This window comes from Lipophrys pholis (assembly GCF_963383615.2).
Source record: "Lipophrys pholis genome assembly, chromosome: 17".
Lineage (NCBI taxonomy): Eukaryota > Metazoa > Chordata > Actinopteri > Blenniiformes > Blenniidae > Lipophrys > Lipophrys pholis.
This window is the reverse complement of record NC_137643.1, coordinates 50,786-68,180: the sequence shown is the minus strand read 5'-3', so window position 1 is coordinate 68,180 and position 17,395 is coordinate 50,786. Positions and strand designations below refer to the sequence as shown.

At 43.5% G+C, this 17,395-nt stretch overlaps 2 protein-coding genes across 3 annotated transcripts; both read left to right on the top strand.

Moving 5' to 3' along the window:
- The first annotated feature begins 778 nt into the window (after positions 1–778).
- On the top strand, positions 779–4,392 carry LOC308122990 (stathmin-like). The gene is made up of 5 exons (XM_080485196.1): positions 779–1,049; positions 2,335–2,379; positions 2,550–2,719; positions 2,816–3,007; positions 3,121–4,392. Exons 2-5 carry the CDS (start codon positions 2,364–2,366, stop codon positions 3,193–3,195), a joined length of 453 nt encoding a protein of 150 aa, XP_080341322.1. The 5' UTR covers positions 779–1,049; positions 2,335–2,363; the 3' UTR covers positions 3,196–4,392.
- Positions 4,393–5,508: 1,116 nt separating this feature from the next.
- On the top strand, positions 5,509–17,145 carry txlna (taxilin alpha). 2 transcript variants are annotated; one of them, XM_080484414.1, is made up of 11 exons: positions 5,509–5,650; positions 6,455–6,720; positions 8,510–8,761; positions 10,808–10,899; positions 11,652–11,822; positions 12,963–13,157; positions 13,228–13,347; positions 13,426–13,500; positions 13,581–13,673; positions 13,749–13,844; positions 15,106–17,145. In XM_080484414.1, the coding sequence occupies exons 2-11, from the start codon at positions 6,504–6,506 to the stop codon at positions 15,400–15,402; spliced, it is 1,608 nt and encodes a 535-aa protein (XP_080340540.1). In that variant the 5' UTR covers positions 5,509–5,650; positions 6,455–6,503; the 3' UTR covers positions 15,403–17,145. The 2 variants fall into 2 exon arrangements, with proteins under 2 accessions (XP_080340540.1, XP_080340541.1); XM_080484415.1 differs by having other exon boundaries at positions 6,474–6,720; positions 15,106–17,108.
- Positions 17,146–17,395: the final 250 nt, after the last annotated feature.

Below are 17,395 nucleotides of genomic sequence, written 5' to 3'. Positions count from 1 at the left end.
TGTGTGTGTGTGTGTGTGTGTGTGTGTGTGTGTGTGTGTGTGTGTGTGTGCACCACAGTCTGACTTCACTCAGAACTGCAGCTTTTTCCTGGAGGTGATCAGGAGATGATCGCTCAAGGAAATAGGTTAAAATATAAGGGGTAAAAAAAAAAAAGCATGCATTATACTTCTTGGAACTCCCATACACATAATTTGTATGATTTTATTTTTATAAATTTCATTTAATTAAAATACAAATTTTACATTGGACAACAAATATTGCCAGTGGAAGCATGGTCTATGATTGCTAAATTGTTTGATTTAAGCAATTTAGACGTATTAAAATTGAGAGTGTGAGAGTAATGTGTGACATTTTCTTGTGCTCATGTCTATATTGGGTTAGGGTTAGCAATCGGCAACAATCTGTCCATCCTATTAATCCTGTTCAGGGTCGCTGGAGCTGATCCCAACCTACTATGAGTGAAAGCAGGATACACTCTGGACAGGTTGACAGTCCATCACAGGACAACAACGGAGAGAAAGACAACAGGACACACAATCACATTCACACCTCGGGGCAATTTAGGGTCCAAAGTTGGTTTGTGATAAAGGACCGTTGCCAGACACTGATGGTCCCAGGAACAGGTTAGGGGCCCCTGGATTATCCTACATTTGAGAACTTGAATTGCACACGATACTCCTCAAGTAATAGTGACAACAAACTGCTTTTACTAGAATACAGAACTTTGTGACAGTATTGTGCCATTACATTGTTTCCATCTTTGATTTTTGAACAAACAGTCTTGAAGTCAGACCCTCTGTTCAGGAAGATGGGTGGGTTGATGATGGAAACAAGCCTGATAAAACAACAACCAGAGCAAATCGTCGCCGAGCCGCCAGCCAATGAGAGGCGGTGTTGACGAGCGACGGCCCCTTTTTAAGGAGCGCGCCCGGCGCGCCCGCGCACAGGGCTCGCGGCAGACTCGGAGAGGCGCGCAGCATCCTCAGATCGGTGAAGGTGTGACTGAGTGAGAGCATCTATACAGCCCACAAACTGCTCTTCTCCACCTGTGAGTACGATCTGCAGCACCTTTCATGCGCTCCAAAAAGGCGCTTTAAAAAAAAAAGAAAAAAAAAGAAAATTCTAACTGGCTCTTTGTTTGAATGTGCTTTATTGGCGGGGTTATGTTATGAGACAAGTGCGAAGAGGGTTTTATTTTTTTATTTCTACTTCTTTTGCTGTGTTGAGGCGAATTCCCGGAGGTTTTATAGACATAAGCGTATGTAGTGGTCTGTGTGTGGACGCTGCCTGCTGCTCTATTGTATGTGCAGGGAGACGTTGGCACAGTTGGCACCAACAGACGACGGTTGAGTCGAAACCTGTTCCTCCCCTCTGTTGTCTCCCACCTCCTCTCCCTGTGAGAGATGCCTTTTTTTCGCTTTTCTTTATGTCTTTTTAATTAAAAAAAAAAAAAAAAAAAAAAAGTCTGGGAACAACCTGCAAGCGGCTCCTTTGTTTGCGCGTCTTGTCGAAGTCAAAAGCGTCTTTGTTTGGAGCTGCAAGCCAGAGACAGCAGGGAGCTCTCTTCACAGCTGAATTTTAAGCGTTATTGTCACACTCACTGGATATATGGGAGTCTGAAATTCAATAAAAAATGATGTAGGTATGAGATTAGTGTGCCAAGGTGTGGTATTTCACCAAAAGTGTTTGATTCTAAGGTGGCATGGGAGTGGTCGTTTCACTCGGCTCATATTTACTGGATATTTCCTCTAAATTAAGGTTTACTGATTTTGAGCACAGGATGACTGCATGTTCATGATTATCTGGCACATTTGTGCAAAGCTCCTGCTGCTTCAACACATGGTCTTAAGGAACAGGTGCTCCCTGATCATTTCCCCCTCGGATATGCTTATTTATTTATTTATTTATTTTAGTCTGTCTTTCTCGCCCAGGCCTATCTGCACCGAGCTGCTGCATGTACCCACCCTGGTCACTGCCTTTTGTTTCAGCTAAATTAGCCTATTGTCTTTCATTAACAATTAACGCAGCAGAGGACAGGCTGCTGAAATCCTCCTCTTCATCATCCGTCTCCTCCCTCCTCTCTTTGATGGCTTGTAGAATTGATCTGAATATATCTGCTGCCACACGTTTGAAGATAAACAATGCTGTGGGTGTGCAGCACGAAGCCAGTGAAAGTCGTTTTGTGTGGCTTGATGGGCGGTGGTTGCGTGCAGTACTCCATGTGGCCGCTTAGTGTCGCCATTAAATTGGTTCTTTTAGGATTTTCTTCATGAATGGTGCAAATCGTCCACGAGAGGTCGCTAACTTGAACTAAGTGCGTTTCTCTCTTTTAGGGTGAATTGACCTGCAGTACACTTTAAAGATGGCATCTGCTGAAGGTACATGTCCTCAACATGTTAATTTGTCATACACTGGATTCATGTTGCTTCATAATTAATCTCAAATTGGAATAATTTAGTATTTCCTGCAATCTAATTAGTATGTCAGATTTAAATTAGTATTTTCTGGCCACAAATGTATTATCATGTATTTTCCTATTCCTATCCAGATATCCAGGTCAAGGAGCTCGACAAGCGGGCCTCTGGCCAGGCCTTCGAGGTAATTCTGGGTGCGCCCGCCCCAGACAAGAGTGACTTCCCCCTGTCTCAACCCAAAAAGAAGGACGTCTCACTGGAGGAGATCCAGAGGAAGCTGGATGCAGCAGAGGAGAGACGAAAGGTTAATGAAGTCCTCAAAATTATTTTGTAGCTGGCTGAACCCTTCATTCTCTCAATAGCTTGTTGCTGAAGTTAAACTTCGCCTGTCATTTTCCAGAACCACGAGGCCGAGGTTCTGAAGCACCTAGCTGAGAAGCGTGAGCACGAAAAGGAGGTGCAACAGAAAGCTATGGAGGAGAACAACAACTTCAGCAAGATGGCCGAGGAAAAGCTCAACCAGAAGATGGAGGCCAACAAAGAGAACCGCACAGCCCTCATGGCAGCCATGAACGAGAAATTCAAAGAGAAGGTTTGGTTTTTGAAGCGTGGCCGTGGTTCATTCACTCTGCTGGAGCCTTGGTCTAACTCCTCCTCCTCCTCCTCCTCCTCCTCCTCCTCCCCCCCCTTGTGTCTCTCTTCCAGGACAAGAAGTTGGAAGAGGTGCGAAAGAATAAGGAGACCAAAGAGCCCGGCTCAGAAGACGCTTCTGAAGACTGAAGCTTCCACATGGGGGATTGTATAGGGTTTTTTACGTATCCAAAGATTGATTTATTTTTTGTTTGGCCAGTATTTTTGTTGTGTTCACTGCCCACCTTTTTGAAATACAAGTCCCACTTTGTGAATTTTTTCAATTCTCCTGCTCTAAGTGTACTTGTGCTGGTTTTACACGTGGCTCATGCCTCCTCCTCCCCACACCCTCATCCGGTCTAACCCATCCGATATGTAGCTTTGTGCAGCTTTTGCCCCTTTTGGAATAATTAGCCGTGTGTACTTATCCCTTTTGAGGAAAGCATGTTTCTATGCATAGATCTTTTACTCCTATTTCATAGTGCGTTTTGGATCTGTCCCTGTGAATCACACCTGTTCTCGGCACTTACTGTATTCAAGATTGAAAAAAACAAACGGCAAATTCTAAAGTAGCACAAGATTTGTTGAAGGTGTCTGCTGTTATTACATGCAGGTTAGTGCGGCTATGGTGTCTCCTCTCCCGCCAGTCATGCTTCTGTGCTGCCTCTGATATCTTGGCTTTTTGTTAAAATATGGAGGGCGGGGGGCTCGTCTTCAAAGCACATGTATAGCTGTGAATTTAGTTAAGAACGGATGCTGCCGTTAAACATCACAGAACAGTGGGTCTACACGTGGAATGCATATGAGCAATACACTGGCATCTTTCAATATACAGTGGCTAGTGACTTGAACTGTTGTACTAAAACCAATAAAAGTCAACACATCTGTGTCCAGCTTTGTGTATTTAATGTTTCTTCATGGATTCACATGAAAGATGTTTTGTTTCATGCAGAAAGTGGATTAAATTTAATAAATGCAACCAAAGCAAGACACTCACACCTGTTTGTTCATGTGAACAACGCGCAAACTCTGAACAGTGAATCCAAACTGCAATGTTTGCCTCCCTCTGCTGGTGCAGTGACTCTTATGTGGGGAACTCTAATTGACTTCAATATTTTAATAAACATCCAGAGACTGAAATTGTAGCCATCTTGACAACTACTTGTATGACTGCTTATTTTTAGTGTGAAGAACATAATAGTTTAAAAGCCCTTAACACCTTCAGTAGAAATGGTACCTTGTGAAAGGTTTTGATGATTTTTATTTTAAAGGTGCAAAAATATGCAGAGTCCCAGACATGACATCTGAAATAAAACTTTAAATTGTGGCTATTAATATTTTATCCCAAACTAATCTGATTGTGGTCCATTTGTTCATGTATAGTATTATCCCTCCAAACATTCCACACTGCAATTGTACTGGTGATGTACCATGATATCAAAACCCCTTTTTTAATTATAGATGACCGGCTGAGTGCACATGGAAAGGATAGACTCCAATGTCTCACTGTGCACAAAATGTGGCAACTATTTTAGTTTTACCGGTCTCTGTAAAACCACTGCATGTTAACATTGTGTAGACCTCATTGGACACTACACAAGACACATTAACCTGGTTAAAGATGACTATTTCAAGCAGTGTGTAGTCAGCTAACTTAATTGTCCATATATCCACATTCTATATATACAATATAGAAATATTGGCGTTACTGAAAATGGCTATTTAACAGTGATCAAAGAAGCTCACTTTTTCTCAAGCTGACTATTCAGTCAACTTGTGTCAACCTTTTCCCTGCTAAATAAAAGAGTGAAAATGCTTTATTATAATGTTTGGTCCCTTTTGGACAGGCTCTGGCAGCTCAAGGAATCTGTGATGAGTGTTAGAAGACAATATTTGGGTCCTATTAATTAAAGGGTCATTCACAAATATACAATTATTGTGTGATCACTTTCACATAAGATAATTCCATCATGATGGATGATCATGCTGTTTCTAAATGAAAGGTTTTCAAGAAACTTTTCTTTGAAATAGTTTTGCAATTGATGCTGTTTGTATGTAGTTTTGTGGGGAAAATTATAGAGTTGACATGATAAGGCAAATATTTCCTATACCATCCAGCTGAAAATAGATTTCAATATTTTTCATAGCACTGTAATAATCACAAGAGGGGAAATTCGTTGGGGTGAGTGGGTCTTGCTCAGGGACACCTGGGACATGTTTTTCAGAAAGTGGGAGGAAACACACACACACACTCACACACAGGGAAGACCGGGCCGTACTGGAACCCACAACTGTCTCGCTGTGAGGCGAGAGCACTAACCACTGTGCCACTGAGGCCATTCAGAGCCATGAACAAGTTTCTCTGAATCATAAATCCTTCATTTTTTGCAAAAACTAATTTTAGATGGAGTTGTAGGTGGTCTCCTGTAGGTGGCAATATATATAAAAACCAACCCATGAGCTGCAGTGAAGAAGAAAAGTGTTACCGGAAGTGATATTCTCCTGTCTCACGTTGAAACCTACGACTCATATTATTTTTTTTCCTTCTTCAAAAACGTAAAGAACGATAAACCATCTACGATCGGCGGAAAATAAGTGAAAACAAGTACGTATATCCTCCGCTTTTGTTTGTTATTGTTTCTGCTTGGTTTGTATGATCGAACGTCGTGGAAGCGAAGTTAGCGTACCAGAGTTAGCATGTGCTAGCAGACGTAATGTGTGGAGGGAAGGTTGATTTGATCTGTTTTGATACTAAAAGGAGACGAAATAAGTGAAAAAAGCACTGTTTTGGGGGTTTAATCACGTTTCTGTTGTGAACTAACTCGTGCTGCTCAGCGAAGCTAAAGTTCAACTGGTTTTATGTGTAAATACAAAACCATTTTAAAACAGATGTAGATTTAAACAAACAAAGACAGCTGGATTTACATGTCAGGATGTCAAAAGTGCTCATTAAATCTCAGTATTTCTCAATCACTACCTCCTCTTACATCCGCCTGTCACTTATTGGCCACCACGTTAAATATAATCTGTTTTAATTCAGAATATCATCTCGAAAGTACTTTGCTTCTTACAGAATAATAATATATGTCTGTTTAACGTCGTCAGAGACTTTTAAACTGAATCATCTTATTGGTAGGAATGTTTTTGAGCTATAGTGTGCTATATTCTCATTTCTATATCTCATGTATGTAATGGTGGAGTAGTTCTTACCACTCCTAATTAACCAATAACCTCACATGGATGTGGACTGTGTGACGAAACAAGATTTTCCAGAGGACGAAAGGACACATGCACACAGACACACACATGGAGAGAACATGCAAACTACACACAGGTCACTTTCTTGAGAACTATATGCAAGACAGTAATAAAGCGAATACCAAGTTTTGAAACTCATTGTCCTTCTCAGATTCCATTTGCTATTCCAGGATTTTTCCCATTTGTGACGGGAAGACGAGATGAAAAAACAAGACACAGAAGAATCTGTCCCACGGTGCAGTGAGGACACTTTACTCTCAGCTGAGGGTGAAGAATCTGCCTCTCGTGGCAGTGAAGGCACTTCACCCCCGGCTGAGGGGACAGAGTCTGCAGCTGCTGCTAAAGACGGCCCAGACAGCAGCAGCCCCAAAGAGTCTGAGCCGCAGACGCCACAGGACCAGGACGGAGGGGGTGATGGTACAGGCATCTGATTTTTACACATTAATGTGGACTGACATGATGAATGTGGTTCCTACTGGGGCTGTATGATAACATCTCCCAGCAGTAGCGTGTCGGAACAAGGCAGTTTTAACTCTGAGTCAATTAACAGTTTTTAACACGTTAATAGCACTTTTATTTCTAATTATTTGCATTTGCTTGCTGATGTTTTTAATGATAAATTTGCAATATATTACAAGTTTCCACTTCTTGTGACAGCATGAACAATATTTCCATCTCCCTATTTACAAAAAACGGATTGAATTCCTCTTCAGTATTGGATAATTTAACTCATGAAGATGTGTGTGTCTCTGTAACAACAGCCTGTCATCTTTTGTTCTCATTGGGATCTTTTCCACCAGAAAGAACCAGGTGCTAGTTTGGAGCCAGGGCCAGATTTAGCACCAGTTCTTTGTCTTTCCACTGCCAAAGCCCCGGCCTATCAGGGGCTAAACGGGTGCTCAGCTGGCCCCACATCGTTGCTGGGCACGGAGTTATCGCTACCTATGAGGTGGAAGAGTCGTTGTACCGGCATTCTGAAATCTACAGCGAACACGGAGCCCCAGAGTGGTTATAGAGAAAAAAAACAACCCGTGGGAATCGTTTAATAAGTCGCTCCCTCAAGTGAATAATACGAGGTAATGAGATAATTTAATAAGCGATGGTGGAGCCATGGCTCTCGCACTGTTGCTGCAGAGCTCCTGCCCTGTCACAAAGTCAGCTGCGTCAGATAAATAATTTAAAAGCAATAATTTTTTTTTCACGCTTTTCATTATAACTAACTTAATTTCCAGGTCTTGTATGGCGTTATGACTGCAGGCTGAGGTCTGCATGAGGCTGCAGGGGGCGCTCTGCTATGACACGTCACACCATTGTCTACTCACAGAACTTCTTTATAATAAAGCCATACTTTTGGTTCATCAGCAACTACAAAATTAACTATATACTACTTTAAATGAAAACCTGGATTTTTTGCCATAAAATGAGCCTTTTAATGGCGCTTCATGTGAAAGAGAACTTTTGTTGTTGATCAGTGTGCGTTTTATGTAGGTTGCCATTGAAAATGTCTGTAGAGCTGCTTTCTATTATTTTACATCTCGATTCCTCCCTGATGTTGAAGTACTTGATTCAGACACATCCAGAAATAGGGTGCAAGGAGCAGAAATTCACTATGTAGTGTTGAAAAATAAGCTGCAAGCTCATTCATGCATTATTATGATTTTTTTTCTCTACGACCACTCCTGGGCTCTGGACTAAAGCAAGATAGAAATGAAAAAACACCAATAGAGCGACAAGGAGACGTAATGTTTTCTGGCTCTTTGGTCCGAGGTTCAGGTCAGACTAGATGGCCGTCTCCTGGTTCCTGGATCCTGCCGGCACTACGTTGGTGAAATTAGTGACGTCCCACATTCTGGAGTGACTCAATGATGTGGCTCTCACTGGCTCCCTGACAATGGAAACACAATCGCTTCTTTGGTGGTGCTCATTTAAGAAGTGGTCCTGGCACTGGCCCTGAACTATCACCTGGTTCTTTTTGGTGGAAAAGCTCTAATTGAGAGTTCAGCACATACTGAACTTGCGTGTAAACTCCTCCTCTTCTTTTTAAATTATGTTGTGGATCAGATAAATCAAAAGCTAAAACACTCCCACATCGTCACACGTGGCTCCAACTTTTTAAATTGTAATCTTGTTCCCCAATAATCAGAATTTCTATTTGTAGAATGTGTTTGCTCCTTTTCTTCATGAAGTTTCCTTTCTGTGTGTGCAGTTGCCGAGGCAGCTCGGACTCAGTGCGACATGGCTGAGGAGCTGAGCCGGCAGCTGGAGGACATCCTCAGCACCTACTGTCGGGAGTCACTGCCCGACGACACTGCCGCCTTTCCCAACGGCCAGTCCCACACGACCGAGCTGAACGGGCTGAGCGGCGAGAGGGAGGACGACAAGCCGGAGGGCAAAGTGAATGGAGGAGGCAATAAGGAGCAGAAGAAAAGCCACGACAAGAAAAAAGTGAAGGGCTTAGGTGAGGCGAGAACAAGGGGCCTCATTTACCATTTATAAAGGCTGCCTACGCACAAAAAGGGTCCTGAAAGATGCGTATCCTAATTCCCACGCAAAGTTTGTGATCTAAAAAAAAATAAAAAACTTTGCGGGAGAATGGTCGTACCAGTACGACAAATTTGAACGTTGAGCACCACATTTTGGAGAAAGGGAACCTGGCGGTGCTGATGGTCAGGTAGAGAATTGAGCCAGATTCCTCTCATACATTTAATGTCTTCACATATCAGACTTATTGATCCACATACTCATAAACAGCTAAGTTGCAATGTTATAAATGTTTCTTTAGTGAGCCACAGCTACTGAATCAGCGTCACAATGTTCATAGGTCAAACTTTCATCATCAGATGATAGAGCGTGGGTAGCACTGATGGATTATTCGTTGTGACAAGGTGTGTAACAATCAGTCCAATATCTGCGTAAGCATATAAATAACGCTGTGACAGCTGTGCGTAATGCTGTACTGGATGTGCCGGCACGGGCATGCGCTCTGGACGCTCTGGAGCTGGAGACAGACGACCTCCTCTTCACCCACCACCTCCAAGTCTAGTGACTGAGGATAAAACTACTGAGCCTTTTTACAAGTCCCTGTTTAAATTAGGGTTATGGTTAATTTATACATTTAATAAACAGATAAAACTGGACTTTATTGGTCTATACCCATCTCCTCTTACCGACACTCTGCCACACACAGTGGCCGTCACAACCATTGGGGCTGTTTTTGTGTCCAGCGGTCTGCTGGGCTGCTGCCTGACTTCCATGATGTCACTCTCCTCCGGCCTCCGTGATGTCACTCTCCTCCGGCCTCCGTGATTTCACTCTCCTCCGGCCTCCGTGATGTCACTCTCCTCCGGCCTCCGTGATTTCACTCTCCTCCGGCCTCCGTGATTTCACTCTCCTCCGGCCTCCGTGATGTCACTCTCCTCCGGCCTCCGTGATTTCACTCTCCTCCGGCCTCCGTGATGTCACTCTCCTCCGGCCTCCGTGATGTCACTCTCCTCCGGCCTCCGTGATTTCACTCTCCTCCGGCCTCCGTGATGTCACTCTCCTCCGGCCTCCGTGATGTCACTCTCCTCCGGCCTCCGTGATGTCACTCTCCTCCGGCCTCCGTGATGTCACTCTCCTCCGGCCTCCGTGATGTCACTCTCCTCCGGCCCCCGTGATGTCACTCTCCTCAGGCCTCCGTGATTTCACTCTCCTCTGGCCTCCGTGATGTCACTCTCCTCTGGCCACCGTGATGTCACTCTCCTCTGGCCTCCGTGATGTCACTCTCCTCCGGCCTCCGTGATGTCACTCTCCTCCGGCCTCCGTGATGTCACTCTCCTCCGGCCTCCGTGATGTCACTCTCCTCCGGCCTCCGTGATGTCACTCTCCTCCGGCCTCCGTGATGTCACTCTCCTCTGGCCACCGTGATGTCACTCTTCTCCATGATGTCACTCTCCTTTGACCCCCACCTTCAGATCAGACTCTCCTTCTCCTACTCTGCAGTCACAGATCTCTCTGTAGCTCTCATAGTATTTACAGCGGTGACGCCTTGCTGGAGACCACTATTTTTTGTCTTTATTAGTGAAGTCACCACTGTGACCAACTAATATCATTCTCCTGACCACCGCCTCCCCCATGACTATTTTGCTCTCGGTAAAATTCAATTTCCTCGCCTTTTCTGCCAGGATTTTGCATCAAATGCCGGCGAACAGCAGGCCGATTGATATGCAAAAAAATTCATGAAGCACTCTACCATTTATGGTAGAAAGTGGGCGTGTTGAGGAGGGATATGAACTGTCAACCTTCCAGGTGGACTGGGATCGATAAAAGGAGAGTGCGTGCAGATGTGCGTATGCACGGTTTGACTGATCCGAATTCTTTTTGGTGCGCAAACATTTCTAGTAGGAATCCTTGGCAAGGTTTTATAGATGAGGCCCCAGGACAGCATGCAGTTTACTTCTGTTGAATATTGAGAATTAAAGGCTGTTTCAGCACCTCTGGTATTTGTTGTCTTTGTTTTGTGCAGGGAAAGAAATCACCCTGCTCATGCAAACTTTAAACACACTCAGCACTCCAGAGGAAAAGCTGGCAGGACTCTGCAAGAAGTATGCTGAACTGGTGAGAGTGATTACTTTTTGGCATCATGATTTTGATCTTTCTAGATAAAGAATTGAAATATTTAAACATAATTGTCAGTAGTGCAGCAGATTTAGAGTTAACCAGTCAAAATTTTGTATTTTGTGACTTCAAATGAGTATTGGTACTCTGTTACCTGTAATACTGGTTATAGTGACAATAGAGCTGCTTATTATTCTCTTAGATGTGATGCATAACGGCTGAGGTGGACAGTTTGTAAAAACTTGTTTGAAGATACTGACAAAACCTCTGAAAACATTTAAATGTAACCTAATACTATAAACTGACAGTGTTGTTGAGAAAAGAAATCCAAATCTAATCATTTCTTTTTGTGATTCTGTAGCCAGTATAGGCCAGGAAATGGATGGAGGGTTGAATACTTGTTTTTAATGGTTCAACCGATTGTAATTTTCTTACTCTAGTTTCTAAAGTTCAATGTTGAACTAAAGCTGGATTGGTTTGAGTTATTGGGAGTGTCATTTCTGAGGATGAGGCTGCAAGTCGTGTGTGTGTGTGTGTGTGTGTGTGTGTGTGTGTGTGTGTGTGTGTGTGTGTGTGTGTGTGTGTGTGTGTGTGTGTGTGTGTGTGTGTGTGTGTGTGTGTGTGTGTGTGTGTGTGTGTGTGTGTGTGTGTGTGTGTGTGTGTGTGTGTGTGTGTGTGTGTGTGTGTGTGTGTGTGTGTGTGTGTGTGTGTGTGTGTGTGTGTGTGTGTGTGTGTGTGTGTGTGTGTGTCAGTTGGAGGAGCATCGAAACACTCAGAAGCAGATGAGAGTGCTGCAGAAGAAGCAGAGCCAGCTGGTGCAGGAGAAAGACAACCTGGGGAACGAGCACAGCAAGGCCATCCTGGCCCGCAGCAAGCTGGAGAGTCTGTGCAGGGAGCTGCAGAGACACAACCGCACACTCAAGGTATCGCACCAGGAGGCACTTCAGCAATTATGGGGGGAACTTACTTAGGCGACATTTACACGTACCCAGTTAAAAAAAAAAAAAAAAATCCCGGATATTTCCCTCTCTACGTTAAAAAAAAAAAAAATTATAATTTACATTGACCCACATATACAACTAGTTCAGAGCTGCTTTGAGCATGCCAAACCCTTAGGGGGCAGTGTAGCAAGAAGCATGAAGCCATGATAGCCAATCAGAATTCTGGAAAGATAACAGGATGTCACGAATTGTGACGTAAATATCCACCTACCCCCCTTTATTTATATATATATATATATATATATATAAATCTCCAAAGAGGTATACAAAATAAAGGATTTAGGAATGGTGACTCACCACTACTAAGAGACTCTTAGTCCACATGAGCCAAAAAGATATTTTATCTCCCGGGTTCTCAAAATAAATTCCGTCCACACATCACTATGAGCATGGCTCAACACAAGGCTTCAGGGCATGTAGTACACATGCTAGGCTTTTAGGGGCGTTTGGTGAGTTTGTGACTCACCAAACACCAAAAATGCAGAAGAAGACACAGAGCACATACAAATTTAGAAGTAGACTCCTGCTCATAAACTTTTAAGTTCTATAGGTCTATTGCCCTGCTCCTCCTGCTGCTAGCGTCAGTATAATCTGCAGCGCCACCGGAGCTTGATTGTTGTGGTTATTATATGACCTTGCGGACCGTGGTGGGGAGGAGAGGGGGGCGATGACGTCATCTTTTTTTCCACAGATGATCATCACGCCCAAACCTCCCCTCCCAAAAAAAACCCTTCTATCTTTGTGTATTATTGAAAGAAAGCTGCAACCTTTCCTCACGTCCTTTGTTATGTGTTAATTTGCGGTCATCTTAATGGAGTTATTCTCACTGCCTGTGACTCATGTTTCCCACTGGTGTAATCCAGTGTATACGTCATATGCCCTCCTTTAAATCCCCCATGATGCACCACTCAGGAGCGTCTACAAGCCAGATTTGTTTTCCCTATTGGATCATTAGAAGTCCAGATGCGTCTGACTGTCTGTCGAAGCGGTAAACACAATTTGTATGTTCGAAGCTGAGCCAGCGTCCTCGAGGCTCTTCAGGTCGTCTCCTGCTGTCTGCAGGAAGAAGGGATGCAGAGGACTCGGCTGGAAGAGGAGAAGAGGAAGGAGGTGACCTCCCACTTCCAGGTGACACTGAACGACATCCAGGCTCAGATGGAGCAGCACAATGAGAGGAACGCCAGCCTGCGGCAGGAGAACTCTGAGCTGGGAGAGAAGCTGAAGAAGCTGTACGAGCAGTACAAGCTGAGGGAGGAGGTGAGCAACCAGAGCCAAGAACTCGTCTTTCTCTGTTCTGTGAGAGTCTGACCTGCTGTCGCCCCTCCAGCACATTGACAAAGTGGTGAAGCACAAAGACCTGCAGCAGCAGCTGGTGGACGCCAAACTGCATCAGGCTCAGGAGCTGCTGAAGGAGTCAGAAGAGCGTCACGACAGAGAGAAGGACTTTGTAAATACTCCTCTCACAGAGTAATCCCACCCCGTCCGGATCTGCTGGTTCTAACCACGGTTTCTTCTCCTCCCACAGCTGCTGAAAGAAGCAGTGGAGTCTCAGAGGATGTGCGAGCTGATGAAGCAGCAGGAAGTTCACCTCAAACAGCAGGTATTCCGTGCTGTTCACTCACCCCCTCAGGCGGCCGCCGCTGTTCTGTCCAATCAAACGTGTTGTGTTGTCATTGGCAGCTGTCACTGTACACAGAGAAGTTTGAGGAGTTCCAGACGACGCTCTCCAAGAGCAACGAGGTCTTCACCACGTTCAAGCAGGAGATGGAGAAGGTGAGGAGAGAAAGGGAGAGAGAGGAGTGTACTGAGTGGAGAGGAGGAAGTTTAACTCCTGTTCCCTTTCTGTAGATGACGAAGAAGATCAAGAAGCTTGAGAAGGAGACGGCCATGTATCGCTCCAGGTGGGAGAGCAGCAACAAGGCTCTGCTGGAGATGGCAGATGAGGTGCGTTCCTGTCACTTCCTGTTGTCATAGTGACGATATCAAACCTTCCGAATGACCCGGAGAGCTGCGGAGCTTATTCTCCTAAAATAACATCCAAGAACTTCATTCTGAACTCTGAAGATGCTCTTTGGAAGATAATGTACCAGTAATGTGGTTATCTTTAATCTACAAGTATATGAGAGAAGCTAAGAAGACCAGCCAGTGTTGTGGCTCATTCTGATCTCTTACATTCTATCATTTAAGTTGTTTTCAGTTTTTAAGCCTGCATTTGTAGCCTTACAGCTCGATGAATCTCTGACTCTGAGATTTCATAAACCATCTAACCTTTGAAACCTCTAATGTTTTTAAACCAGCGGTGTTAAACATGAGGCTTGTGGGCCAAAACTGTCCAGAAGACATTTTTGTCGGGTAAAAAAGTTAGAATCACTGGTATCTCACTGAGATTTCGATGACGCTGCCATGGAAGTGAGCAAACTAGCATTAGCCTCAGAGCCATACTGTCAGGGTGAGTTTGTATGAACCTTCTATAACAGTTACATTATACATAGGTTTGTATTGCATTTCACTGTGTTTTGGACCAGAAGTTTTCTTTATCATTGGCTTTATGTTGAGATTGTAGTCATTTCTGGTAGTAATTGTTTGTTTTTTGCGGAAAGATTTGATATCTTCATCTCGTGTTCTCTACGAAAAAAACTTAAAGGTTCAAATTTAAAGGTTATTATGGCACTATTTTACTGAAAAAGAACTGTTTAACACCCTTGATTTAAGCCTGTAAAAAAACCCAAATGCATGACCAGAACAGTTTCTTTGGTTGAAGAAGTTTGAAATTTTTTTTCTCTAATAATGTTTGAAGTTCATGTTTCTTGAATCTGGAAATCTATTTACTTTAAAATAAAACCAAAAGGAAACGGTTTACATTAAAGCTGCTTTTTAAATTGTCGGTGTTACAACTGTAATACATAATGTTTGAAATAAATTAGGCTTATTTTTGTTTGAAAAATAAGTCAAAACTCTTACCACCAAACAGGGAGCTGAGGCGTTAATCTAATCTAATCTAATCTAATCCAATCCAGCACCTTCAGGACGAATTGGGAACCTTCTGAGAAGAATGGGATCAGTTTTAGCTCATTCTGGTGTTTTATACAGACAGTTTACCTGTTCAGGGTTAGGGTTATCAGTAAACAGTCAATGAGATTGTTGGAAGACGTTCTCTGTACTCCGGGGGGGGGCATCACAGTGTGTTTTGTGTTGTGTTGTGCAGAAATCTGTGCGAGACCGAGACTTCGAAGCCCTCCAGGGGAAAGTCCAGCGGCTGGAGAAGCTTCGGCGGGCTCTCAAAGTGGAGCGGAACGAGCTCAACAAGAAGGTCCAGACGCTGTGCGGCCCGCAGGGGGCCGCACAGGGGGCCGACCCCGGGACCGACTCCCCATCCCCCTCCCCCCCGCCCACGGACTCTCTGCTGGTGCCTGGCTCCTCCTCCTCCCCCTGCACTGAACTCAACACAGACGGCCCGCTACAAGAGGCCAGCGGCGGTCAACATGTCGCCACACAAAAGTGAAGCCCCACCCCCTCTCGGCCGGCGTCGAACCAGCAGCCTCCTCTTCCTCCTCAGACTCTCTGGTCTTTACATGATGAAAGGTGTAACTAGTGTCCTCAGAGGATCCACACACACTGACAACAACTTCACCAATCAGAAGAAAGTGGGGATTCATTTGAGTTTAATTAATAATGAATTAATATTTGGAACATGACACAATCTGAAGGTGGATTAGGATATCGACGCTTCCGTATTAACGTTCACACTTGTGGTCCGAAGGGGGGGGGTGTTTTCTCTCTGCTGGTTAAAATGAACATTATTTTATAAGCTCGGCTCAACACAGTGCATGCTGGGTTACTGTGGTGGGACTTTTCTTGCCAGCAGCTTAAAAACGCATCAAGTATAAGTTTAATTGAGGGAGAACACTTGTAGTTGTTTGACAGTTTATTTATGAGCAAACAACTTAAAGTTATTCTTAAACTCCACTAACACTGTCGCTTAACCTGCGGTGTGTTTTCCTGCTCCCACTGTCTTCGATCGGCATCATAAATGACGGAAAAACAAAGCGGTTGATTCCAAAAGGATCCATCAGAGGTTGAATGAAGTGTCTGTCTGTCTGTCGGCAGTTGATTGTTGTCTTCCACATGAAGTCTTAACAGAAATGTCAAAGTGTATCTGAGCAGTTCAAATCAGTGGTTGTCTCCCTTGTTGGGCAGGAATCCCAACATGCAGAAGGCATTTTTCAGGAGGGCGCCGACCTTGTCGGGAACCACTGGTCTGCATCATTATTGAAGGAAGCTCTTTAAATCCGTAGTTTCCCTACATATTGAATGTGAACTGATTGCCACGCCTTGCTTGAAGTGTTTATTTCTTTGTGTAGGGTTCAGTTTCTGTATTTATTCTTCATGTATGATGTAGAGCTTTTTTTTTTAACATTTAGACACTTTATGAAAGTGTTTTGTTATGACTAAGTCCTCATTCTTTAACCTTCTGGAGTTTTTTTTCTTGATTTCCACCACATTTTAACTCCATTGTGTCCTCATCGAGCAGAGAATGTTCCTCTATGCAACGCTTGGTTGTAATTCTGTGAACTGACGAGAGTTTGGAGAATGTACGATGATTATACTCACTATCCTGCTTTGATGTACTGTAGAAACGACACATATCCTTTTTTTGTTTGAGTTTGGACCATCGTCTCGAAGACAGTTCACCTTTATTCCACCTGGAGGGACGTTTCACCTGCCGTGACAAGGAACCAAAGATGAGTCCTTTCCTTTGTCTTTTGCAGTCTTTCTCTCGGCCCCTGTATATTTTTGTTTCTCGGGAAATAAAAGATGCAATGGTGTGAAATGGAGCTCATTTTGGCTTCATTAGACCAAATCAGATTTTCACTTACTGCTTCAAGCTCATGGAAAAAGAGTAGCAATTCTCAACTTAAAATAATCTATCCCTCCACCTTCTGTAAATAACCACACACACACACACACGCCAACCCTTAAGCCATTACAGGGCAATCACTAAAGTCAAACGTAGTTCGTGTCTGAATTTTTTTTTTTCATGAGATTTAATTGTATTGTGAAAGTGACAACATATACCCTGTAAAATGTGTTTGAATATCAAGTATTTCTCTTTCTTTAGTTTTGGTAACTTTTATTTGGTCCTATCATGTGGTGACTCATTTACAATCAGGTTGAAAAAAACATGATTAAAGGCAATGTCAACTCTTCATTTCTTATCACCTTAAATAAAAAACAGCAGATGCATTAAATATTAAATGTGAATGCTTCAGCTGAAAAACTAACAAATGCTGAAGAAGCCTATGAAGTTAAAGGACAGGTAGTAAAAGTGTCAAAGTAGCAGTAATACTTAAAACGTCAAAATATCAGCACAAGTTCAAAAGTAGAAATAAAATCACAGTATTAGTTAAAGCAGCAATAAAGTAATTGCATAATAGTTACTTCCATCATTCACTGACAATACTTACCAGCAGAGGGCGCGCTAACAGCTGCTCGTT